The sequence below is a fragment of the Pseudovirgaria hyperparasitica genome (genome assembly GCF_010093815.1).
Source record: "Pseudovirgaria hyperparasitica strain CBS 121739 unplaced genomic scaffold EJ05scaffold_11, whole genome shotgun sequence".
Taxonomy (NCBI): Eukaryota; Fungi; Ascomycota; class Dothideomycetes; order Acrospermales; family Acrospermaceae; genus Pseudovirgaria; species Pseudovirgaria hyperparasitica.
Window position 1 is genome coordinate 795,345 of NW_022985559.1, and position 23,719 is coordinate 819,063.

The 23,719-nt window shown below is 47.5% G+C and overlaps 6 protein-coding genes across 6 annotated transcripts; 5 read left to right on the forward strand and 1 right to left on the reverse strand.

The window, feature by feature from the left end:
- Positions 1 to 8,556: 8,556 nt before the first annotated feature.
- On the forward strand, positions 8,557 to 9,676 carry EJ05DRAFT_441453 (aquaglyceroporin like protein; the record flags this gene model as incomplete). Its single annotated transcript, XM_033741991.1, has 3 exons — positions 8,557 to 8,994; positions 9,077 to 9,331; positions 9,410 to 9,676. The coding sequence occupies 3 exons, from the start codon at positions 8,557 to 8,559 to the stop codon at positions 9,674 to 9,676; spliced, it is 960 nt and encodes a 319-aa protein (XP_033598982.1).
- A 1,705-nt stretch (positions 9,677 to 11,381) lies between these two features.
- EJ05DRAFT_477655 (uncharacterized protein) lies at positions 11,382 to 15,763 on the reverse strand. Its single transcript, XM_033744287.1, has 4 exons — positions 14,239 to 15,763; positions 13,920 to 14,188; positions 13,696 to 13,863; positions 11,382 to 13,642 (listed from the first exon to the last, which is right to left on the reverse strand). The coding sequence occupies exons 1-4, from the start codon at positions 15,491 to 15,493 to the stop codon at positions 11,651 to 11,653; spliced, it is 3,684 nt and encodes a 1,227-aa protein (XP_033598983.1). The 5' UTR covers positions 15,494 to 15,763; the 3' UTR covers positions 11,382 to 11,650.
- Positions 15,764 to 16,143: 380 nt separating this feature from the next.
- EJ05DRAFT_426204 (L-cystine transporter-like protein) lies at positions 16,144 to 17,025 on the forward strand (the record flags this gene model as incomplete). The annotated part of the gene is made up of 3 exons (XM_033741500.1): positions 16,144 to 16,644; positions 16,700 to 16,750; positions 16,801 to 17,025. Coding segments are annotated over 3 exons (777 nt in total), but the record flags the coding sequence as incomplete, so codon positions are not given.
- Positions 17,026 to 19,047: 2,022 nt separating this feature from the next.
- On the forward strand, positions 19,048 to 19,978 carry EJ05DRAFT_67177 (uncharacterized protein). Its single transcript, XM_033749867.1, has 2 exons — positions 19,048 to 19,656; positions 19,853 to 19,978. Exons 1-2 carry the CDS (start codon positions 19,153 to 19,155, stop codon positions 19,889 to 19,891), a joined length of 543 nt encoding a protein of 180 aa, XP_033598985.1. The 5' UTR covers positions 19,048 to 19,152; the 3' UTR covers positions 19,892 to 19,978.
- On the forward strand, positions 19,979 to 22,777 carry EJ05DRAFT_67178 (uncharacterized protein). The gene is made up of 4 exons (XM_033749868.1): positions 19,979 to 20,061; positions 20,141 to 20,253; positions 20,318 to 21,072; positions 21,129 to 22,777. Exons 2-4 carry the CDS (start codon positions 20,144 to 20,146, stop codon positions 22,682 to 22,684), a joined length of 2,421 nt encoding a protein of 806 aa, XP_033598986.1. The 5' UTR covers positions 19,979 to 20,061; positions 20,141 to 20,143; the 3' UTR covers positions 22,685 to 22,777.
- EJ05DRAFT_67154 (uncharacterized protein) lies at positions 22,778 to 23,299 on the forward strand. Its single transcript, XM_033749866.1, has one exon. The coding sequence runs from the start codon at positions 22,870 to 22,872 to the stop codon at positions 23,167 to 23,169; it is 300 nt and encodes a 99-aa protein (XP_033598987.1). The 5' UTR covers positions 22,778 to 22,869; the 3' UTR covers positions 23,170 to 23,299.
- Positions 23,300 to 23,719: the final 420 nt, after the last annotated feature.

Here is a 23,719-nt window from a genome sequence, read left to right on the forward strand (position 1 = left end):
TAGGTAGGCCTCGAGCGTCTAGTTCTATCGCTCTATCTAGCTATCCGTCTAAGGATAAAATGCTATAGATATATTTCTATTTATACTTACTATTTTATAGAATAACGTCTAGAATTTAGATATAAAGGTACTTCCTCGGTCCGTAATAATCCTTTTTAGTATACTATGGACCTTAATAATCTCGTTCTAGAACACCTACGCTAGTTCTTTAGATGTAATTATCTTCTATACCGGGATATACCTAGATATCTTTATAAGTCTATCCACGATAATAAGAATAGAATTATAACTTATTCTAAGCATCTCGCTTAGAGGTAAGTTAACTATAAAATCTATAATAATATCTTTCTATATAAAGAGGGGGGCTAAAAGAGACTATAAATTCCTATATAGCTTATGCCTAGGGGCCTTTATTCTTTAATAAATCGGATAAGTAGCTATCTATTCTTTAACGTACTTAGGTATATCTTCCTAAAAATAGTACTAATAAATTAAGCTTAGGGTATATATATATCTAAAGTATTCTACTAGGTTAGCGTTATAGTATCGGCTAACTACGTTAAATCGCGTGTTATCTATTAGTATATAGCACTTTCTATCGTAGTAAAGTAAGCCGTCTATAAAGGTCTACTTATAGTCTACTTTAGTCCGTAATAACCTATCTTACTATATTTTACGTAACTTTAAAACTATCGGGTCTATCTTCTATAGATCTATAATTAACTAGGTAAGGTTAATTAGATATTCACGCTAGGTATTATCGTCCTTCCTAATAGCGCTAATAAACGGCCTACTAGGGACTTTAGTACCGCGTCTTTAGTTACCGGCTTCGGTCTTAGAGATTTAATTACCGGTATTAACGTTAGTATCTCGCTAATCGCCTAATAACTTAAAATCTAACCTCGTCCTTAAGAGTTAGGCCTATAGCTACTCTAGGACCCTATAGCTACTATAATCCTAGGCGCCTTCTTTATAGTTAGGTCTTCTTAATATTCTATTAGCTAGGTTTATACTTCTAGGTCGATAGTAGATTATAAAGTAAAAGTTCGTAAGCTACTTAGCCTATTAGACCTATTAATGGTTTAAAACCGTTATACTTATAAACCCCTTTAAGTTATAGTAATTAGTTAGTAACTTAACGTTATATATAGTACCTTTAAGATAATATCGCTACTATTTAAACGACTCTACTATTACTAGTAGCTCTTAGTTATAGATAGTATATCTAGTCTTAATATCGACTATTTTACGTGAGAAGAACGTAACTAGATACTATTAGACCTTTTTAGACTTAGTTAGTCTAGGCTAGAAGAGAATACCTAAGATTATAAATTCTAACGCGTCGGTTTTAATATAGATAGGTTTAGTCGGGTCGAAGTACACTAGTAATAGGGTAGTTATAAATACCTCTTTAATTTTCTTAAAGGAGGCCCTTTCGCCTTCTAATAATTCTATAGACTACGATTTAATATTATACTATTTCTATCTACCGCGGACTATAATAGACGAATCTATAGTAGTAGTACACGCGTTAAGCGGTACTACTAGCTAGGAGAAATACTTAACGAATTTTCGGTAGTAATTAGCGAATCTAATAAAGACACGTATATCTTAAACCGATTTTAGTTTAGGCTAGTCCACGATAGTAGCGACTCTATCCCTTTCTATAGTTATACCTTAATTAGTAATAATAAAGCTAAGGAAGTTAATATAGTCCTAGTGGAACTCGCATTTAGATAGCTTAATATATAGCTTATATTTTTCTAGCCTATCTAGGACTACGCGTACGTGCTAGATATATTCTTCTTTATTATTAGAGAAGATAAGGATATTATTAAGGTATACGATATACGTCGTATTAAGTAGGCCTACTAGCGCATTATTAATATATACTTAGAAGGTTCCTAGCGCGTTAGTTAGTCTAAAAGGGACTACTATATACTCGAAGTATCTATAACGGGTTCTAAACGCCGTTTTCTACTTATCGCCCTTCTTAATATATAGGCGGTAGTAGGTATCGCGTAGATCGAGCTTAGTAAAGATCTTCGCGCGCCCTAGTCTATTAATAGACTCGGAGATAAGAGGTAGTAGGTAATAATTCTTTCGCGTAATATTATTTAGGCTATAGTAGTTAATATATAGACGGAGACTCCTATCCTTCTTCTTTATAAAGAGGATTAGAGCTCCGGCTAGGGATATACTAGGCCTAATCTATCCTCGCGTAAGGTTCTTTTCGATGTATTCTTAGAGGACCTATAGCTTAGGTTCTAATAGAGGGTAGATAGGTCCGTATAGGGGTTATTAACCGTCTTTAAGATTAATAGTAAGGTTAGTAGATTAGTATTAAGGTAATTTAGATAAGTCGATCGCTAATATAATATATTAGTATATTTTATACTAATATAGTAGGTTTTCGTCTACTTTAATACTAAGCTCTCTATTTTAAGTAAGTAAGAGGACGTAGATAGCGGAGATTACCTTTTTATAGTCCTTCTAGAATTATTCGTCGTCGACTAGCTATACTAGGTTCTATTATAGTAGGTATATACGCTAGCCAGCTATTTTCTAGATAAAGTCTAGTTTTAGGTTATATTTTTTAAGCTATGGTATACCGAGGATTATATTAAAGAGACTATCTACTATAATAAAGGTTAAGTAGTAGGGTTTCTACTTCCCCCCGCTATTCTAGATACTATATTTAATAGTATAGGTACCCTATAATTTAATAGAACTATTAATACTATAGAAGGTAGTATCTATTAGTACTTAAATATCGACGTTAAGTTCTCGTGCTTATTAAGTCGATATAACGTTAGTAGCTAAACCGCTATTAAGTATTATAGTCTAATATTATCTATAAGGGACCTTAATAGGCCTAGCCTATAGTTCGATATACTAGTTAGCTAGTTATCTCTCTATTTTAGTTACGTCTATAAGTCACGAGGGTTCCTTATAGATAGTTAGTTTTTTATATTATATACCGGGTAGTTAGGCGCGATATATCCTAGCTACTAGCACTTATAGTATATAACTAACTTAGTATCTATATTAGTATTTAGTAGTTTCTCTAAGCGGCACTCGGGTGCTATATAGCCTATCCTACTATAGGTATAGTAGGTAACTTTAGGTCGTTTATATAAGTCGTTTCTCGTATCTTAATATATCGACTAGTAGAAAGATCCGCGGTATAGGCCTTGTCTTCTTAAGTTCGTAGAGTGGTAGCGCCTATAAGGTATTCCGCGCAATCTATTACTAAACCGGTCCTCTTTAGATGATTTCGTATTAGATTAGATTAATAGAGATAGTCATGCGCCTATATAACGTTAGTTATTTATTATACGCTAATATCGTTCTACGAGATTTATAAGTACCTAAAGATTAGTAGAGATAGATATTATAAGGTCGATGCGTTTCTTTACGCTCGGGTTAAGGGACCTTTTAAAGTTATTATATTATCGAACTATACGATCTTCCTCGGCTTCTCTCTAAAGAGGTTAGAGATATTCGAGAAGTTATAACGGGGATTATCTCTCTCGCTATTAAGTCTTAAAGATATAGCTCTAAGCCTATTTATATTACTTGGCTCTATCGCCGAAGTATTAAAGAAGGAATTCGGTAAACGTGTTCTAGTTATACGTATCCTTAGGGTATTTAATTCGATATACTATCTAACGTTTAGATAGCGTTAGGTCTAGGTAGTTCTATATAAACCTAATCTTATTACTATCGTTTGTGAATAGGTAGAAGAATTAGCTATACTAATAAGCCTATTCGTGAAAGCTCCTCCTAGTTTTACCGTTAAAGTAAGGTAGTTTCTTAGGCCGAGGTAACTAGAATAGTAATAGACTTAGTTAGACTATTTCGGCTTAAGTTAGTCTATATTAGTATAGATTAGTTACTACTAGTACTAAAGCGCGTAGTACGGCTTCGAGTCTAGCGGTTTATCCTTATACTTTATTAAGTTTACGAAGTTACTACTTAAGCTAAGCCTAACGCTATCTCTCCGTGTATAGCTTAGTATATATATTATTATAAGGCGTGGTTAACGTTAGTTAGTTCTAATAAATTAATTTATTAACGTTAATAGGGTCTAGTCTTATAATAAGAATAGGTCTAGTATAGTATAAACTAGACCGCGATAGAGTATAATGGAGTCCTTCCTTATTATCTAGGTAATCTTCTATAGTTATATAGAATACCGTACTAGTTATTAGTACGATAGCCTATAGGGTATACTTATTAGTAGAGGTGGTCGTAGAGAGACTATTCTCTTCGTTTAGATTTAGAGAGAGTCTCTTATATAAGGTAGTACCACGGGTATTATAGCGCGTAGTAGGAGCTATCTCTATAAGCTACCGTCGTACTATATAGAGAGGAATTAAAATATAAAGAGTAAAGACGTAGGATAGTAGTCTAATAGTTTATAGAGAGATATAGGAATGTATTTATAGAGTAATCTTACTCTTATACGAGGTTAATTCCTAATAAGTAGGAATTGGTTTATATAGTCTACTTATATAGTAACCTTGCTTAACTTAGCTAACTCAACCTAGCTCTGGCCACTACGTGGCTGCATGGATTAGAATGGTTTATATAGGTCCATTGTGGTTCCCGTCCTAATAACTATGCTTAATAGAACTCTATATAACTTTACTATCTTGTAATAAGTAGTTCTAAGACGAGTAATCTCCTTAACTTATCTATATTAATAATAGTTTTTAACGGCGTATTCGCGGAGTAACCTAATTCTATCCTTCGTCCTACTATAAGTCTCCTTTACTAGCTACTACTTAAGTACTAGTTAAATAACGTTAGCCTAGTAAAGTTCTAGCTAAGTAGAACTACTATATAGAGCGGGATTTATTATCTCTAGTAGTATTAATAGACGAGGACGTTAACTCTTAACCTCACGAGGGTATTAACTATTAACCTTACGAGTCGGCGACGGTAACGTATAGGGCGGTAGAATATTTATCGGGTAAAGAGGTACACGTGTTCCGAATATAGGATTAAACTATTAAAGCTAACTCTACCTTATTTACTCTTTAAATTAACGACGCTCGGCTTAACGCTTAGCCTATTCCTTAATTCTACTAGCCTTTTCCTCCTTACGATAATCGAAGTCCTCTATTACTACTATTATTCTCTTAGTTTAATACTTATATACGAGGGCGTTAATATTAATATTCTACTTATTTCTACCTAGCTTCTTTACTAACTTTCTCTTATAGAGTTTAGATACGAGTTATCTTATTATAGAAATAGGAGAATCCTCGACTAAGGTACTAGGAGTACTAGTAATAATAGCGTGTACCTATAGCTCTATTAACACGCGTTTAATCTTATAATAGAAACGTCTAGCCGGAGATAGGATAATAAAGTAGTGCCCTTATTCATTACTATAACCGGCGTCTATATAGTAGTAGGTTAACTTAATCGAACTAATTATCTTAATCTATTTTAGGCTAGCGTCCTTCCTCTACTAAGCCTTATTATATATAACTTAAGTACGTCCTCTTAGTTACTAAGTATCTATATTTAGTAAACTTCGAAGCTCTATACACGGCGATAGCGTAGAAGAGTCGCGGTAATAACTACGTTAAGGTTACTAAGATAATAGAGGTTTCTTACCCCACGACTTATACTTTATACTATTCTTAAAGGTAACTATAATAGGCTCGTCTTTAGTACTAGTAAGTAAGTGTATCTCGTCTATAATTATATAGACTCTTTTCTAGCTAACGATCGACTAGTCGTTAATAGTAAGTATCCTTCTCTACTTCTTTCTTATACTAAGACTATATACTATCTAGCGAGTATTAAAGGTCTAGTTATTAGTACTAAGTCTTATACTAATCGCCTTATTAATAGTAGCCTTATATACCTTACGATTAAACGTATATTATAGAATAGTAATAAGTTTATCTACCGCCTCGTTCTTCCTATTAACGCGTAATCTCTAGAATACGTATATTCTATATATCTCCTCTATATCCTTATCCTTAGCCTCTATAATCTTATTCTAACCACTATTAATAGAATTAGAAGGAGGAGATAAAGAAATAGAAGTAGAAGAAGAAGAAGTAGAGGACGGAGGAGAAGAAGGTATAGCCTTCGAAGGCGTAGAAATGTCGATAACACGTAGATTTTTCGGCGCCGCGGTACGTTTACGAGCCTACTTCTTTGCTATTACCCTTACCATAGCTACCTCTATTAATTTAGTAGTAGATTTATACTAATAAGGAGGAGGAGGAGAAGAAGGAGGTTTAGTAGACGCGTCTATAGTAAATTAAACGCTTTAAGCGGGTTTTTTCAACCTCGTAGAGGGTATATAGGTAAAAAAAATATGTGGAGACTTAACACTAAGTATATTAACTAATATTCGATAGTATATATATATTAAAACCTTATATAGCGACGAGTATACGATAAAATACTAAAATATATCCGTCTTACGTAAATTTGGGTAGGGGAGACATAGCGTAACATGCGAGTGCCAAGCCGACTTAGGTTCTAGGAAAACGACGGATCCACCTCCTTGCCTAGCTACAATCCTCCGGCGACGGACAGAGGTCTCGTGATGGCGACGATTTGAGAAGACCTTCCCTCCGAGCCGTGTTCTCGGGGATTGAGGGTATAGAAGAGGCGTCTAAATACACGACTGGACAGGAGGTTTGAAGAGCGTCATGAAGACGCCAGACGCAGAAAGGACCTGACTAATACACTAGACATCATCCATCCATATCCACTACTCCGGCGTTTGATCGACTCTCAAGCCCAGCAGACCAGTGGAGTAATGTATAGTATAAAAGTATCTGTACAGTAGTATCAGTAGTATCAAAGGAATCATAGCCCTGCAGATACGACCTCTTAGGTAGGTGCGGACACACAACAAACACACTCAGCCAATCCTATTGGTCCTTGCGGCGACAGCGCCCCCTAAACGGCAAGAGCGCCGCGCCAATTGGCCCAGGAGGCAGGAGCGGGCGGTTGTGGCAGGCAGGTGCAGCCAGGTGTTGGCGGAACGAACGAGCGTTCTTGCCGTCCCCGCATCCGATTGTTTTGCATCATCCCAGTCGTACTTGCCTACCCTGGACCCCCGACTATCTCCTGTAATCCCCGTGGGGAGATTTTCCTGCTCCCTTGCATCTCCCTATTCACTTCAACATCAACATCATACCAATTAACACTCTGACACCGTCACAACATCTGTTCTGGTTGTCTACGACTCACTCGCACCACCGCACGCGACGCTTCGTCCCTGGGTTGACACTTCCGGACTTCCACGACAGTTGGACAGGCCGTTAGTTGGCCTTGGTGCCAACACTCTGGATAGCGTCCCGTCCACCATGGGCCCCAGATTCTGACACTTGCTCCGCGCACAGTTACATGCCGGCCGTGGGCTATGTGCGTCGGCCTTTGTCCCGATCACAAGGGTGCTGCCTCAGAGGTTCGTTCACCTCAGGCTTGACGGCGGCGCTGCAGTCCCGTCCCCGTGGCTTCGTCCAGAGGAGGCGAACATTCTAGCGCTGGCGTGTGTGCGACAGTAGTGATGACTGACAGGATGCGCCATTTGCTAGTTCGCGGAGCCACGGACGAGATGGCTGGTTGCTGGTGAAGATACGACACTGTGTGTGTGTGTGTATATGTGCATGGTTGTGTGTAACGGCGCTCCAAGTTCTTCAGACGCAAGTATCGAATGTCCGCTTACTCGCCTTCACTCTCAACCTCGGCCTAGTCTTCTCGCGGGGAGGTTTTGTGTGAAGGACAGGAAGACCTGCAGACATCTACACGCCCCACAGTCGTCCAAACTCTGGGGTATGTGGCCATGGGAAGGTGATACCGTTGCCAAGCAGGCGCAGTTAGAGTCAATACCGGCGATTTCTACCTCGTCAACACCCTAGACTGACGTTTGACATGTTCCAAGCACCGCTAGAGCCTTGTAAGGGTTTCTAGCATGCGACACCGGCCGTGTGGCTGGCCTATAGCAGAAAAATTCTCACGGAATGCCCGAGTACAGACGGCAAGGGTGTGAAGGACTTCGCATCGCAATTGGACCCTCGCCACCATGAGCATGTTTGTGCTATACGTAACGTAAGAAGGAATAGGCGGGAAGGGAGGAGGCCATGCGACTATCACCATGCCGTTACCGTATGCGGAAGAGCATATCACTAGCACTATTAGCTAACATTCCTCGGGAGCCACCGATCTCATCCGGCTGCTACTGTTGAGCGGGGCCGCTCGCATCTACCATAAGATCTTCTTATACTTGGGTTGTATAGTCCCATGTTGTAGCACTTGGAGTCCTGAATGATACTCGTTGCCAGATCCCATAGCCCATCCTGCTAGGTGTTTTCCTAAAGTCTTGACTGCTGTTGTCTTCCTTTCTTAAAGTCCACATTCCGGATCCCGAGGAGGAGGATTATTGCCGCTATGGCCACTACTACACGACACCTGGAGTACGTTGGAGACACCTCAAGTGACGACATCCACTCGTTCGGATCCCACAAGGGCGAGTATGTGTCGAACAAGGCCAACGATGCCGTTATAGAGCCCATGCCCACCTTACAGACTCGAGCCACACTGGCCGAGCACGGAGTGACAATAGACCATGAAGGCCCCCAGGAAGAGGAAAAGGACTCCAATCCCCACCTGCTCTGGAGCCGTATCAGGTACCAATGCCAGGACGCCTTCTCCGAGTTCTTTGGCGTCTTCATAATGATCCTCTTCGGTGACGGCGTCGTGGCCCAGGTCGTCCTTAGCAACGGCGAAAAAGGCGACTATCAATCCATATCCTGGGGCTGGGGCCTGGGTGTCATGATAGGCGTGTATGTTGCCGGGAAGTCTGGAGGCCATCTCAATCCCGCCGTGACGCTGTCGAATTGCGTATACCGTGGCTTCCCCTGGAGAAAGTTCCCCGTTTACATCGTAGCGCAGACCATGGGCGCCTTTTGTGCTTCGCTGGTAGTCTACTACAACTACTACTCGGCCATCGTACGTTTGGAATCCATCCTTCCCGGGGGAATGATTTTTCGTTTTGGTCCAACCTGCCAGCATAATAACTAACCAGATGTAGGACACTTTCGAAGGCGGACGCATGCGAACGGTACCCCCCGCAACGAACGCAACCGCAGGCATCTTCTGCACATATCCCGCCGCCTTCCTGACGCGAACTGGCATGTTCTTCTCCGAATTCGTCGCCAGCACAATCCTCATGTTCTGCATCTACGCCTTTGCCGACAACAAAAACGTCGGCGCAAACAACCTCACCCCGCTCTGTCTCTTCTTCCTCATCTTCGGCATCGGCGCCTGCTTTGGCTGGGAAACTGGCGTAAGTGTCTTCTCCTTGCATTCTCACTGTCAAACCACCCTTCCCACCCAACCCCAAGCTAACCAAAAACACACACAGTACGCAATCAACCTAGCCCGCGACTTCGGCCCCCGCCTCGCCTCCTACGCCGTCGGCTACGGCAGCGAAGTCTGGAGCGCCGGCAACTACTACTTCTGGATCCCCATGGTCGCGCCCTTTTTCGGCACCCTCTTCGGCGGCTTCCTCTACGACACCTTCATCTTCACGGGGAAGAGCCCGATTAACACGCCGTTTATGGGCCTCAAGCGGCTTGTCGTGTTGCAAGGGCGTGGGTCCGCTTCTTTGTCGAGGTCGGGGGCTGTTTGATAGTCTTGCTTTTTTTTGATGGATTTTATGTTTTTTTTTACGGCCGTGTAGGTGGGCGTTAGCAGGTGTTGAAGGCGTTGGTGGAAAAGTCTTGGTTGTTGGTTGTGTCGGTGGGGTTCTGCATGCATGGTTTTATATATGTATATATGTCTCTGTCTGTCTGTCTGTCCGCGGACGGATGGATGAGACTGACGGACAGGGGGATGAGGGATGGGAGACGAGAGACGAGGTTATGCGATATGACGAATCACGATCATGATCACGATCACGCCTTGTGTCAGCTATGCATGCTGGCTAATTAGTAGCTAGATAGCTAGCTAGATACGAATGGATACCGGGTGGTTGTCTCGGTGTATTTTAGCATTGCATCCATGGCATTATATTTTCATGAGCATGAGCATGAGCAGTATTATTTGCATGGTGAAGACTTGTGATTATATGGGGAAAATGGATTGAGATTGGGGGAAATTTTTCCGTTTTTGTGTGGGTTGGTTGGCCTTGTTGTGTGGGTTGTGGGTTAGGTGGTGGATGGTGGATGTTGTGTGCTTGTTAGTACTTGTTGTGCGTGTTGTGCGTGGGAGGGTGAGAGGGTGAGATGGTGAGACAATGAGAGGGAGGGAAGGTAAGAGGTCAAGAGGGAGCTGGTACTGGTACTAGTACTGGTCCTGCTCTCGTCTGGCTGCGCGATGAATGCATCCTATACCAACCACACCATCCCCTCATCGCCAACAACACAGCTTACGCGCTCCTAGTCCTTGACTTGATTTTATCAGATCTGATCCGGCTACGAAGCAATAGAATCCAACCCGATCCGATCGTGCCACGATGTATTGTATAGTAGACTGATAGAGCGCATGGAGATGGTTTGGTATATGATATGCTGTATGTAGCACGTCGTATATAACACGTCGTATGTAGCGCGTCGTATGTAGCACGCTGTATATAACACGCCGTACAAATCATCGATCCCTTCCCTCTCTCTCCCTCTATACTCTCATACTTCCAAGTCGTACCTCTCATATCATATCTCGATATATCCACGTACTATTGAATATCAAAAGCATGCTATGTACATACTAATCCGATAGATAGTAGTCCGATAGAACATAATCCGATAGATAGTATAGGTGGGATATGCCATGTACGAAGACTAATTAGGTACAGTAGAAGACAGACACATAATAGATTTAAGCCATCTAGATCCTACCTCGTCGTCATACTTGATATAACTTCCCGAGAGGACAAGCGGATTAGGATGAATGGAGGTGACTTGGTATTGGGATATAAAGATGATGGATAGTAATGAGAGCGAGGGGAGGGAGGGAGGGTGGTGGGTGGTATGTGTGGGTTTTATTGGTGGTGGTGATGGTGGTGATGGTGGTGATGGTGGTGATGGTGGTGATGGTGTTGGTGGTGGTGATGGTGTTGATGGTGTTGATGGTGTTGATGGTGTTGATGGTGTTGATGGTGTTGATGGTGTTGATGGTGTTGATGGTGTTGATGGTGTTGATGTCGTAGTTGTTGTAGTTATGCGATTCAATACAGCGACAGTCGTAGCAGCTTAGTACCTACACCACGTCACATCATATATCCTTACCATCACCGTATTCATCATTATTGTCATGGCACTCAATACAGCGACAGTCGTAGCAGCTTACATCACATCACTACATCACAGCACACCACAACGCACGCGTGCGCAGTACAAAAGTACAAGTCTACATTGTACATGCTAACAGCTAGAAAGCTAGAATGCCAGATGAATGAATGAAAAAGAAAGCAAGGCGCCCAAAACACCATCCCATCCCATCACACACTCCCATGCCATCCCAGCACACAAAACGCCCACCGCCTAAACCGCACAAAAATCCGAAAATCCCCTGAAAATGGTACAAATACAATACACGCGCCAGGCCCAAGCAGTACACACACCACCTCTCGCCGGCGATACACCTCCCCATACTATACTCATCCTCATCGATACCCACGCCTGCGACGCCTCGTCCTCGCTCTCTTCTTAGCCGCTTCCTTGGCCGCCAACGCCGCCGCATCTTCATCCACTTCTTCGTCTGCGTCCTCATCCCCATCATCGCCATCACCACCATCAGAGTCGTCGCCGTCGGGGCCCAGGTTCTTGATCTCGTCTTCGCCGAGCTCGCTCAGATCGCTGAGGACAGAGCTCAGCACGCTTGCCTCGCGCTTGGGTTGCGCGTGCGGAACGGCCAGGGAGGAGGCGTCTGCGGCGTGGGTTGATGGGCTCGGGGGTTCGTCTTCGGGCATGTAGAGGGTGGTGCCGGATGGTGAGAAGGGTGCTGCGTACCAGGGTATGCCGCCGTGGGTGAGGATTCTGAGGTCGTCTGGTTCTGCGTCTGTTTTGTTGTGTGAGGACCCATGGGCGTGAGTAGGAGGACCGGTGGATGTTGAGGGGTGTGTTGAGCCTGAGGCGGATAGGGAGGGTACAGAGCCGTCTGAGCCAGTCGATGCGGCAGGATCGCCGCCGGCCATGATGGTGTCGAGGTGCTGTTCGGCGGCGATATTGTTGTTGGGGGTCGGGATGGTCTCCTCGGTCTCGCCAAGTTGGAGACGGATTACCGCTTCGTCGGTCGTCTCGTCGTGCTCAGCGTCAGGGTCGTGCATATGACCATTCGCGTGGTTTTTAGAGATCCCGTTGGCGAGAATACCATGTTCGGATCCACGCACACCCTTAGGTTCATGTGCTGCCTCGTTGATTATTTGGTCGACTTCCATCTCTTCACCCTCACTATCAATGTCCATGTCTGCAGCATCATTATTGACCTCGACCGCCACTTCACGAGCGGCTTGTTGCACTTCCGGCGGTCGAGTCATAGCAATCAACGCCGCAAGGTCTGGAAAGTCTTTTCGGTTCCGCACAATGTCTGATTCTTTCCGCGTAACATCGTCCAGCGGCCCCTGGATAGCCTTGATAATGCGCTTGGCCACGGCCTTTCTCTGCTTTTCCTCCAACGTCAAGGGCCCATCAGCGCCGGGATTGAGTGCGGTGCGGAAGACGTTTGCCAGATCGGGAGTGAAGTCGGCTACTGTCACGTAGTGACGGCGGTCCATATTCTCCCGGATCTGGTTCAGGCCGTCAGCAAACATGTCTTTACCGTCCATTTGCTGGGCTTTCGCCAAGATAGGCTCGAGTAAAGGCTGGATGGGGAAGGTTATTAGATCTACCAGTTCCAGTTGCAGTCTCGCATCGAACAGGTTCTTGTCCTCGCGCTCCTTCACTGCCTTCACCATCGGTACCAGATGCGCCATGTCTTTCTCGAGAGCTTCAGCAAACTCGATTCGGCGTTGCAGGCGAGGTCCACCGGCTGCGCCCATGCCTGCAAAATTTCGCCGTGTGATTTCCATCGAAGAGAACTGCTCCATCTGCAGCTGAAGTCGTTTCAGAAGAGAGGCGCCACGTCGAGCCTCACGTTTCAAGGTCCAGTACTTGCAGGCTTCGGCGACAAACTCCTTTCGCCTGCGTGGATTGAAGCGTTGAAGCGCAGTCTCCACGTTATTGAAGACCACTTGGGGTACGACTGGCGCCCCTGACGGCAGCCGCCACACTTGCTTCTGCGGTACTCCTCGCTTCTTGTTCTGTCCTGTCTCAGGCTCGTCGGCGCCATCATTATGCTGCTGAGTTCGTGAGGGACCCTGTGCCAGTGCGGCTGCCTGACTGTCTGCCCATCTTCGACCTCTCATCTCCCGGCGATAGAAAGCCACTGCTTCCTCGTAGGCCCATTCAACATCATTGTCTCGTCTCCACTCTGACGTCACGTGTCTGTGACAGAACGCCTTCAACACACTCGCATCCTGTATGCCTGTGCTATGGGCTGACTTCATCTTCAAGTACAGTCGCGCGCGTCTGGCGCAGGTAACATGAAAGGCTGCGTAACAATTCTTGTTGCCACACTGAATACATGCTCCCATCTTCTGTTGACAGATATAACATTGCTACCACGTCATCAGTTTACCGGCACCAGTGAGGAGACATGGACAAGACTCACAAGCTTCCAACGTTGTTTCTGTACCTTCTCAACATCCATGACTGGCTCCATGAATGTCGTGTTACCCAGTGAGACTTCTGGTATCCAAATCGCACAGAGAAGATGTGACCATCTCATGTTATTGGTTTGTTTAAACGCGCCGTCGACATTGGGGCAGAAGATGCAGGTCTAGTGTCTGTTAGCCCCACCACCGGTAGAAACGTGTACATAAATAAGGTTCTTACAGGAGTTGCACGTCCGATTAGTTGGCACTTGCGGCAGAGCCACTGTCCTTCCGGTATGAATGGGACGCCGTAACATTCTTGGTGAACGGCGAGGTCACAACCATCGCAGAAGACGATTGCGTTGGTGTTTTCGCAGTCGCCGTCGTCACAGATGGCACATTTGGAGTCTTGTTCCTCGCCCTGGCCTGCTATCTCGCCATTGACTGCGGCTGCAGAACTAGAGCGTGGACGATGGGTTTGCGGAGGCTTTGGGTTTGGTTTTGGTATTCCTGTTCTCGTTTAGACATACTTCACGTAGTCGGGTCGCTGTTTGACTTACGCTTCTCCAGCGAATGCCATTCCTTTTCTATTTGCGTCATCGTTATTTCGAAGAGCCAAGGCTTGATGTTTTCGGCTTCTTCTTTTCTTCGCGTCATATTGTGCGCTTCAAGCCATCTTTCGTCCTGCTCATCCATATCGTATTCGACCCGCCCAACTTGTGCAGTCGGACCGTCAATATCGGACTTTGTTGTAACCGCGAGATCCAGGTCGTCTTCGATTGAACCTTCTGACACGCGTATGAATGTTCGTTCTGGTCGCGCAAATATCTCACTCTCTTGATAGCCGACATGTGCCATAGACTTGTCGACATAGTTGACTTGTGCCGCCGGATCCTGCTCGTAGGTAGCGAACGTTTCGACCTGGCGATATACAGGCTTCGGGAGGTTCAAGCGCTCTTTGGGGTTCTGCGCAGGTATAGGAATTATTCGTGGAGCAGGCGGAGAGCCAAGACCTGTGAGCATATAGTCGGCTCGTCGCGCAGGCCTTCCCGGACGCCTCTTGTGGGGTGTTCCAGGCGTACCGTTTTTGCCTGCTTGGTACTGGGCGTCGGCATCGTTGTGAAGAGCTTCCTGATGTAGAGTGGGCGATTTCGACAGGCTCATCAAGGCAACGTCGACTGCGCCATTTGCTCCATCCTCGTTGAGGCTGTTGTGACCAAAGTTCGGAGCCTTAATCGGAGTACCTGGTTTCGAGATGGGCGTGATCAGTCCGTCGACCTCTTCAGCAGTGTACACGGGGAACACAACATCGAGGTCCAGATCAGGATGAAACTCTTCCCATCCGCGCTCCTCGCGCGGTTTGTATCCGTCGTTCTGAGCCACGGCAGCAGCGGCAGCAGACGCCGAGCTTGACCGAGGCCCATGAGCCAGTTGTTCTTGTTGTTGAGCTAACCTCACTTGCCTCTCTCTTTCTCTTCGCGCTCGGTCTCGATCTCGGTCGCGTTGGGTTCTTTCGCGGCGTGGACGGGGGCGAACAGCACTGGCTGTGGGTATGTCTGAAGTAAGAATGACGCCAGCCTTTTCAGTGTTTGACCTGCCAATCCTCCCTCGTGAGCCGATGTAATTGTATCCACCAGGACCAGTGCCTCCAACAGGTGTCTCGTTTCCGGTATCTGGATCAAGATACCGGCCGCCGCCACCTGGTCCCCCGGGAACATACTTGAGTTTTTTATTGGGCGGAGCTGTGTCTTCACCACCGCGGAGCCGTGTAGGGTTGCGAACGCGTCTTCGAGGCGTGTCTGGAGACGTCGCCATAATTGATCCGTCTGACAACGGCGTCGAATACGATGCGCAGCTTGCGATTGCGCAGAGGATGTGTCAGATGGGATCTAGGTAGGGGACGCGAAGCTGAAGGCTCTCAGCCGTGGCTAAAGAGCGGACGGGCGCGTCAAGCGTATGTAAAGGTGTTCTAGCATCGGTATGCGGTCGGGAGAAGAAGTAATGAAAGACTTTTGCTTCGACATGCAACGCGTATGAATTCTTTCGCACGTCGCGCTCTCTCAAACTTGACGTCTCCCTTTGCGGTTGCTGCCATATGTGCGCACAGGCCACCTGGCCGCCTCCGATTTGCACTATACCAAGTTCAGAACAAAGGCTGCAGGGATATTGATGCCTGAGGCAACGAGCGCCATGTCGTCAGCAACGTTGCGAGACATTTCTCACACGACCGTCCTGCGCAACAAGTACAACGACATGTGATGATGGTCTCAATATGTCAACCTCTTCCATGAGTGCACAATGCAGTTCGAATGTGACCAGCTCTACATCTTGCATATATTTACAATCCGTTGCGCTCTCCGACCGGCTTCCCTCTCTGTCGGACTGCGTAGTTGAGGTCCGATAAAGGTTCTATCGCCCTGTCATCTTGATATACCAGGCGCACGACACAAGTCCACAAGGTCACGATGTCAGACTCGGAATTAAGACTGTTTGCACAAGCAGTGTCGCGTGTCCTGGGATGGATCTACTTTGTGTCGTGGAGCTTCAGCTTCTATCCTCAACCAATACTCAACTGGCAACGCAAGACGACGAGCGGGTTCGCCATAGACTATCCCACGCTCAATATACTAGGATTTACGTCTTACACGATATCCACAGCGTCGTTTCTGTACAATCCCACGATTCGACAGCAGTATGCATACAGGAACCCGCTGGAGCCGATACCGACAGTGCGATTCAACGATTTTCTCTTCGCGCTGCATGGGGCGATAATGTGCTTGGTTGCATACAGTCAGTTTTTTCCACGGCTGTGGGGATTCAAGGAGAGTGACCGGCAAAAGGCGAGTCGTGTGGCAGTGGGCATCGTGATCGGATGCCTTGCTGGCGTGGGCATAGTCATCGCAATTGTGTTGATCAAGGGCAAGGACTTCGGCGAAGACCCGAGCGGCTGGGCGTGGATTGAGGTGGTTAGTATAGTAGATGCGCAGCCAAACATAGTGCATGTTGCTGACGGCGCACCAGATGTATGCGATATCGTATGTGAAACTGATTGCGACAGTGGTCAAATACGTGGTAAGTGTTGAATGCATGCAAGATTCCAGACATGGCTAAGCGTCACGAAGCCGCAGTGCTATATGAATTTCCGTCGCAAGTCTACCGTGGGCTTCCACATGGCCGGAATATGGGCGGACTTTATTGGTGGTGTTCTCTCAATCGGACAACTGCTGATCGATGCCTCTCTGGAGTCGGATTGGAGTGGCATCACCGGGAATCCGGCCAAATTTCTACTGGCCAACATCACAATCGTGTTTGACTTGGTATTTCTTGTCCAGCACCTTGTGTTGTATCATGGTGCCAGTCCTATGGTGGAGGAAGAGCGAGAGCAACTGCTTGCGTGAATCTTTCAGACAATTAGAGCACAGCAAATTGAGAGGGGACAGCCAATGGTGGAGAATTTGTTGAGTTCCCCGCGCCACTCTCGGATGAGACGTTTACCGTCAGCCATATTTGGTGAGTGGTACGTGAAGATGGCAATCCGGGCGAATCGAGAAATCGACGGCAGAGTTGCAGCAGTGAATGAATGGAACCCTAACGCGGAGAAGGGATGCGGGATGTGGTTGTGGGGCCCAGTATGGACAAGCGCATTGAAAGAGTGTAGCGCGACGCAGATGAGTAAAATAGAGGCATCATAGACGAGACAACAAACACGAAAACGATGTGCGCCAAATTCTCGAGATAGTCAGTCGAAGCGAACGCAGCTCCATATGCGCGCGACAGTGCCTGAAAGCTTCTCCGAGTCACATATTTGTCCTACGAAGTCGAAAAGTGTCGTGATGTAGTAATATACATACAGTACAGTATAGAGATATGCCGGTCCGCTATAGCGCCAAACAGACAGGGATAATTCCGGTTGGGGGCCAACAAATCGCCAGCGGGATACAGATTGTGGTTGGTCGGACTGATAATTAAATGAATTATTTCTCCTCTCTCCACCTGTCAGAGGAGACGGATGTAATGGCTAGCAATAGCCAAAGCGACCTGGACGCTGAGCTTATACGTTGGGCTGCTTGGCTGTCGATTTGAAGTTAGATATCAGCCTCTCGAGCTCGACTCGCCTAGTCAAAGACACGACGATGTTGAGTGTCAGACATGATAGACTACAGGCAAAGAAGCAAGTCGCAAGTGGTCGTCGGCAACAATGATGGCGAGACATCAGCTGCTACATTCGAGATGAAACCAGTCTTGTATGCAGGCACAGACACTGATACGCACACGAGAGTCACGACTTCACGGCTTTCCCAATTCATCGACGACTGAAGTCTACTGTCATAATTTCGAGCTCGTAACTCGTAACTCGTAAGAATACAGAGGTGGTGCGCACTCCTGCAGCGCCCTTGCTGAGGATTCACGACGATTTGAGGCTTGTTCCCTGCAACACGGCACAGACGAGTCTTGCAGAGCAGAGGGAGTCGGGGCTGTTGTTGATGATCAACGGCACCACCATATCGATGCCGACATTACCTGCGTCTGAAACATGGACTCGTCCCTCGTGGAGAAGAGGTCGACTAGCTACTACTCCTATCGCTCGTCGTCATCGACATCGACATCGTACTGTACTCGCAATTAGCTTTTGACAGATGACAGCGCCAGCGCCAGCGCCGTCTGCCGTGATACAGGTACTGTAGTCACTGTGGCTTAATTAGGACATACAGTGGTACTGACTCGTGAAGCAAAGAACCCAATGACACGGTAGAGGGAATGATAGCTGGACTAAAGAGTGGATCTGGCCCACCGGGAGGAAGAATAGGCCCCTACTATTACACTCAGGCTGTTGGCTGCCCTGACTGCCCGCCGCCCCCGAAGTGCCTGATAGTTAGTTGACTATTAGTGAGAACTCCCTGCCCCGGTGGCTTCTTTGCTGCCATGGCTCGTCGTCGCCTGGGGCGCTCAATCACAATCCATAGTAATAAAACATCACGGCGTCAAACCACCGTTGCCCCTGTCCCCGTCCCTGTCCCTGTCCCTGCTCTGGCCGTGTCTCTCGTAACATATTATTATTATGTGTAGATTGTGGCTCGTGGGCAGCGGTGGGTGGAAGAAAGGGAAAAGCAGACGGTACCTGCGTCCATTCCCGGTCCGATTCACACTTCCATCAGTAATTAGACTTCGTGATGGCCGCAGCAGCACTTCTCTCCCTTCACATCCTTCTCGGGGACCTCTGTCGATAGCGTCGCCTTCCCGTGCGCCGAACGCTGGATGCTGAAAGCTGGATGCCAAATGCTAATTGATTGCTGTTGCTGGATGCTGAATGCCGATTGCTGACTGCCGACGACGGCTCATCCGGTAGAGGCCCGCCACCGTCCTTCTCCGTCCTATCGTGAGCTTCATTCGAACCGCCAGCCTTCTGGCCTTTTGGCTTTTTGGCTTTCTGCCACTCCGACGTCAGCTTCTCCCTTTTTTGTTCGCCGCCTTCGATGGATGTGGACTTGGACGCGGATGTAGACGGGGACCATGACTATCATGGCGATCCCTTCACCACCGACGCCATTTTCTCCGAAAGCAGGGCAGCCGGCGAGCAAGATCTACTAAGTCGTCGCATTGCAAAGCTTATTGCCTCTCGCACTGCGCCTGCTGAGCATTATCTTCGCCCACGGCCGAATGATATCATTCCCGACTGTCCGGGCTCTTCTGCTCTATACCAGCACCAGCCTCGTCGTCGCTCGCAAATTCATCCCTCTTGGCGGCCCCGATTCACAGACGACACCGAGTCTTTGACCAGCTCATTTCGCCCGTCTTCAAGCATCATCACAAACAGTCTATCCAGGTCCCGGTCTGTTAGCCAGGCCTTGGCTTCACAGTCTAGACCAGGCATACGCTGTGATGAGAGCCCGCATTTCAAGTCGACGCTGAGCCTGCGCACCACACAACAACAATTATCATTACTCCACCCAGACCAGCCGAGACTTGATAGTTCCACGGTACGTTAAAACTAAAGCCCGACCCCCGCTCTATTCTCCTTGTGGTAATCCTGAATGCACCTCCCTATCCTTGGCTTCCACCCTCTATCCCCCTTCGCCTGCACTTCAACGCCCTACCAGTCCATGCAGTTCAACTACTGCAGCGCCTCCACCTGCCTCCACAGTACTGCCTTGCCGTCTGTAACACTAGGCTTAGTCTGGTATTGTGACCCACTGGGGCTTCATCCTACTCTAGCTCTCGCTCTAGCATCGCCATCTCCATCTTCTCTCACCACAGTTATTTGGGCTCTACCCCTAGGCGTCAATTTGACAGCTACTGACACTGGCGATCCCCCCATCAATCGCGATGCGCTGTTGTGTAGTAATCACATGTTGAGCCATCGTATCCGCTTCTACCAATAACTTGTACCGTTCCTGGACTTCTGCATCATTATACCAATAACGTCGGCGGTTTGACTTTAGCTCTCACTAACCCTCCTCACAGACCATGCTCCCAACTATGGTTGAGAGAAAATCACCCATTGGCCGTGGCCGTGACGTAAATACTTCCGGTGTGGACCTTTCTCCTCGTGGTATTCATATACCCTCTAGGACCAGGTAACTTTCATTCCTTTTTGACAATCTTCACACTTTTCGCAATGGCTGACGATCAACAACATAGCTCCAGGCCGTACAGGCCTCACCGCCGCATCGCATCTCCATCGCGCCAGCGACGGGATCTGAGTCCATCCGTGGGAGGTTCTACAGAAGATCGTGCCGTGGCGAGCTCTGCTGCTTCTATGGCTTCGTACGACTCACCACCTTCCTCAGTCGAGCCTGGTGCCCTCTATGACAGGGGGCCCTCTGAAGCTCATGAGAAGCTTCACCCTCTCACCGAGGACAACCCAGATTCGTTCGACCTGCTGTCTCCTGATGCGAACTTGAGAAGCAGCAAGTCGTACTCGCTCGAGGAACGATCCGAGTTGATGTTCTCGAGAAAGCATCTGCAAGCCATCTTCCAGGATCCCCATCAACTTCACCGGTTCACGGCTTTTCTCACCTCCTCACGTCCAAAGTCGATCCCGTTGCTGATATATTATCTGGATGCCCTCAAGGCACTGCGCGCCATCAATTATGCCAATGCTGTTGCAGAAGCTCTTGATCCCATAGAGAATCTTGCCTTTACCGAGCATGCCGCCCGTCCAACGATGAATGGTGTGTTGGAGGAGAAGGCATCAGCTGCTTTTGACGTACTAGTCTGTGAAGACTTGCCTGCTTTCATTACTCATGTATATATCAAGATCGCGAGCCGAGCCATCACCCAGAGAGTTACTGGTAATCTACCAAAAGGCTCACAAGAGGCCGAGGGTCTGGCGGAAGTGTTCTGCTTCACTGACGTCTCGCGCCCTGACAATCCCATCATCTTTGCTTCTGAGGGTACGTACTCGATCCGGCATGAGATAAGATGCTCAGACACATGCTAACATGCCTAGAATTCCATCGCACCACGCAGTATGGGGTAAATTATGCAATTGGTCGCAACTGCCGCTTCTTGCAAGGTCCTTGCACCAACCGCGACAGTATTCGTCGAGTTCGCACCGCTGTTGAGACCGGACAGGAAATCAGCGAGGTTTTCCTAAATTACCGCCGGGATGGCTCTCCGTTCATGAACATGCTCATGATGGCGCCACTGTACGATAGTCGTGGTACTCTCCGGTATTTCATAGGCGCCCAAATCGACATCAGTGGCCTAGTCAAGGAATGTGTCGACCTCGAAGCGCTCCAGAAGATTGTCGCCACGAAAGACAAAGACGCTCCACCCCAGGATCCAGAGCCGACGAAAGACGAGTTCCAGGAGCTGGCTGAAATGCTCAACTATGCAGAGCTCGATTGTGTCCGCAAGCACGGCGGTCGAATGCACCGTGATGACGAGTATGAATCAGAGAATGAGACTCGCCATCGCATCGGTCGCGATAGACGCCCTCGCATGCATCTCCGCGACTCTGCCGACTCCGCCGACGAAAGGACGAAGGCGGAGTCTATTCCCAAAACTATCAATGGTCGTCTCCAAGGCGTATACCAGCACTACCTTCTCCTCCGTCCTGCTCCCTCACTCCGCATCCTCTTCACCTCGCCTTCTCTACGCATCCCCGGCATTCTACAATCCCCATTCGTCGATCGGATAGGCGGCAGCGCCCGCGTGCGCGCCGGTCTCACCGCAGCCCTATCCGAGGGCCAAGGCGTAACCGCGAAAGTGAAATGGCTAACCAACCCACGAAACTCAGACGAAGAGGGCCGCACGCGCTGGATCCACGCGACGCCCTTGCTCGACGCGAACGGCAAAGTAGGCGTGTGGATGGTGCTGCTTGTCGACGAAGCAACCGAGCAATACGTCCAGCGCAGAAAGTTCCGCGTCGCCCCGCCCGTCGAGCAATTCTCCTCCCAGTCCTATCACCACGAGGACGTGGAAACCACAGCGCGCCCGAGCACACGGAACGTGCCGGAGACAGATTCGATCGTCATGCGCAGCGTGCCGACAAGCGGCCGCCACAGCACCGATGACGAGGGCCCGCATGGCAAGTTCCTGGAAGACGACGAGTATGACAGCGCGCCGGGCCCGCAAGTCCGGAACGTTGCGCGCAAACAGCCACGCGTCATTATGAATAGCATATCCGGGGGTCCAGGACCAGGTTCGTACCAGCAGCGGCAGCAGCAACACCACTACCAGAACGGCCTCAACTCACACCCGACCCCATCCCGTCCATCATCAAGGAACTCACGCCAAGACCGTTCTCGAGCCAATTCCTCACTCCCTCCACCGTCGCCCGCCGTGAACCACGTCCGCATCTCGAGCCCGGCCATAACGCCGCCGCAATCGCCCAAGGATAAGCGCAACTTTATCAAGCTCGGCATGTCTCAGGCCGCGAATATGATTGGTCGACGCAGCAATGGGCAGGCGAATGGGCATGATGCGCGCGATAGTCACGATAGTCACGATGTCAGTGGGAACGCGATTGGCAATGGGAGTGTCGACAGCGTTGCTTTGTAAGATCTGATTTTGGGAGCCTTCTTGGGTCGTCGTTGTTGGAGCAGAGCTTTGATACACGATCTGCGGTCTCGAGGGACGTGGTGGAACGCATCAGGAAAGCAAGAATTGTCTCCTACAAACACACATACATACATACATTTAAGCGAGCATATACGAAACGCGGCACGGCACGGGACTGGAGGCGCATGTACGAATGGACACAGAGACGGCAGCGGGCGGCATTTTCCTTTATTTGTACGACTAGACGTGGACTCGGCGCTTTTCCTGGCCCCTTTTCTTTGTCTTTGTTTTTGTTTCTTTGGTTCTTTACTTTTTTCTGTACGTTTACGATATCCATCCATCATCCCATGTGTTGGTGGCTGGCTGGGTGGCTGGCTAACTGGCTAGCTGGCTGGACTCGGCTATTTGGCTGGTTGGCTGGACGGCTGGATACACAAAAAGAGAGGATGAAGGATGTGAATATATATTATGTCGCTTCTGGATAGAGACGTGATAGTGCTTGTGCTCGCTCTGCATTGTCTGTGAAATTGGCATTGAATCTAGGACGCTAGTGTGTAGCTTGTGCGCGTTAACACTCGCTATATATATATTAAACACCTCCACATCGTATCTACTATGTATATGTATGTATATGTATATGTATATGTATATACATCTAATCCTCCTTTCCAATTCTACTCTCCGTAGTTCTACCTTCCATTGAATGAACTATCGGCCTATAGACTATGGGCTACTCTACCGCTCTACTTTTGAGCTTACTAGCATGCTATTCTTACTTTTCTAATGATCTACATCGCGACACGTTCTGATCCGTCCGATATCTTTGAGACTCCTCGTGTGTATGTCTTGTTCTTCAACGAAGAAGGACAATAAAATGGAGTGTTGTTCTTAGAATATATGGTAGGAGTGAACGTGATGGGTTGGTAATTTGTTGTCTTATTTATTTTATTCTATCTGGTGATGTTTGTCGTTTTCGGTCTCTTCCTTCTCTTCCTTCTCTTCCTTCTCTTCCTTCTCTTCCTTCTCTTCCTTCTC

What these genes read in the sequence shown, in the direction of transcription:
- EJ05DRAFT_67154 (XM_033749866.1), top strand. Translation starts at nt 22,870, where the DNA reads ATGTACGAATGGACACAGAGACGGCAGCGGGCGGCATTTTCCTTTATT.
- EJ05DRAFT_67177 (XM_033749867.1), top strand. Translation starts at nt 19,153, where the DNA reads ATGGATGTGGACTTGGACGCGGATGTAGACGGGGACCATGACTATCAT. An exon ending in CGAGACTTGATAGTTCCACG is followed by an intron (nt 19,657 to 19,852) that starts GTACGTTAAAAC and finishes CACTAGGCTTAG; the next exon opens with TCTGGTATTGTGACCCACTG.
- EJ05DRAFT_477655 (XM_033744287.1), bottom strand. Translation starts at nt 15,493, where the DNA reads ATGGCGACGTCTCCAGACACGCCTCGAAGACGCGTTCGCAACCCTACA. An exon ending in ATGGCATTCGCTGGAGAAGC is followed by an intron (nt 14,189 to 14,238) that starts GTAAGTCAAACA and finishes AAACGAGAACAG; the next exon opens with GAATACCAAAACCAAACCCA. An exon ending in TAATCGGACGTGCAACTCCT is followed by an intron (nt 13,864 to 13,919) that starts GTAAGAACCTTA and finishes AACAGACACTAG; the next exon opens with ACCTGCATCTTCTGCCCCAA.
- EJ05DRAFT_67178 (XM_033749868.1), top strand. Translation starts at nt 20,144, where the DNA reads ATGCTCCCAACTATGGTTGAGAGAAAATCACCCATTGGCCGTGGCCGT. An exon ending in CATATACCCTCTAGGACCAG is followed by an intron (nt 20,254 to 20,317) that starts GTAACTTTCATT and finishes TCAACAACATAG; the next exon opens with CTCCAGGCCGTACAGGCCTC. An exon ending in CATCATCTTTGCTTCTGAGG is followed by an intron (nt 21,073 to 21,128) that starts GTACGTACTCGA and finishes TAACATGCCTAG; the next exon opens with AATTCCATCGCACCACGCAG.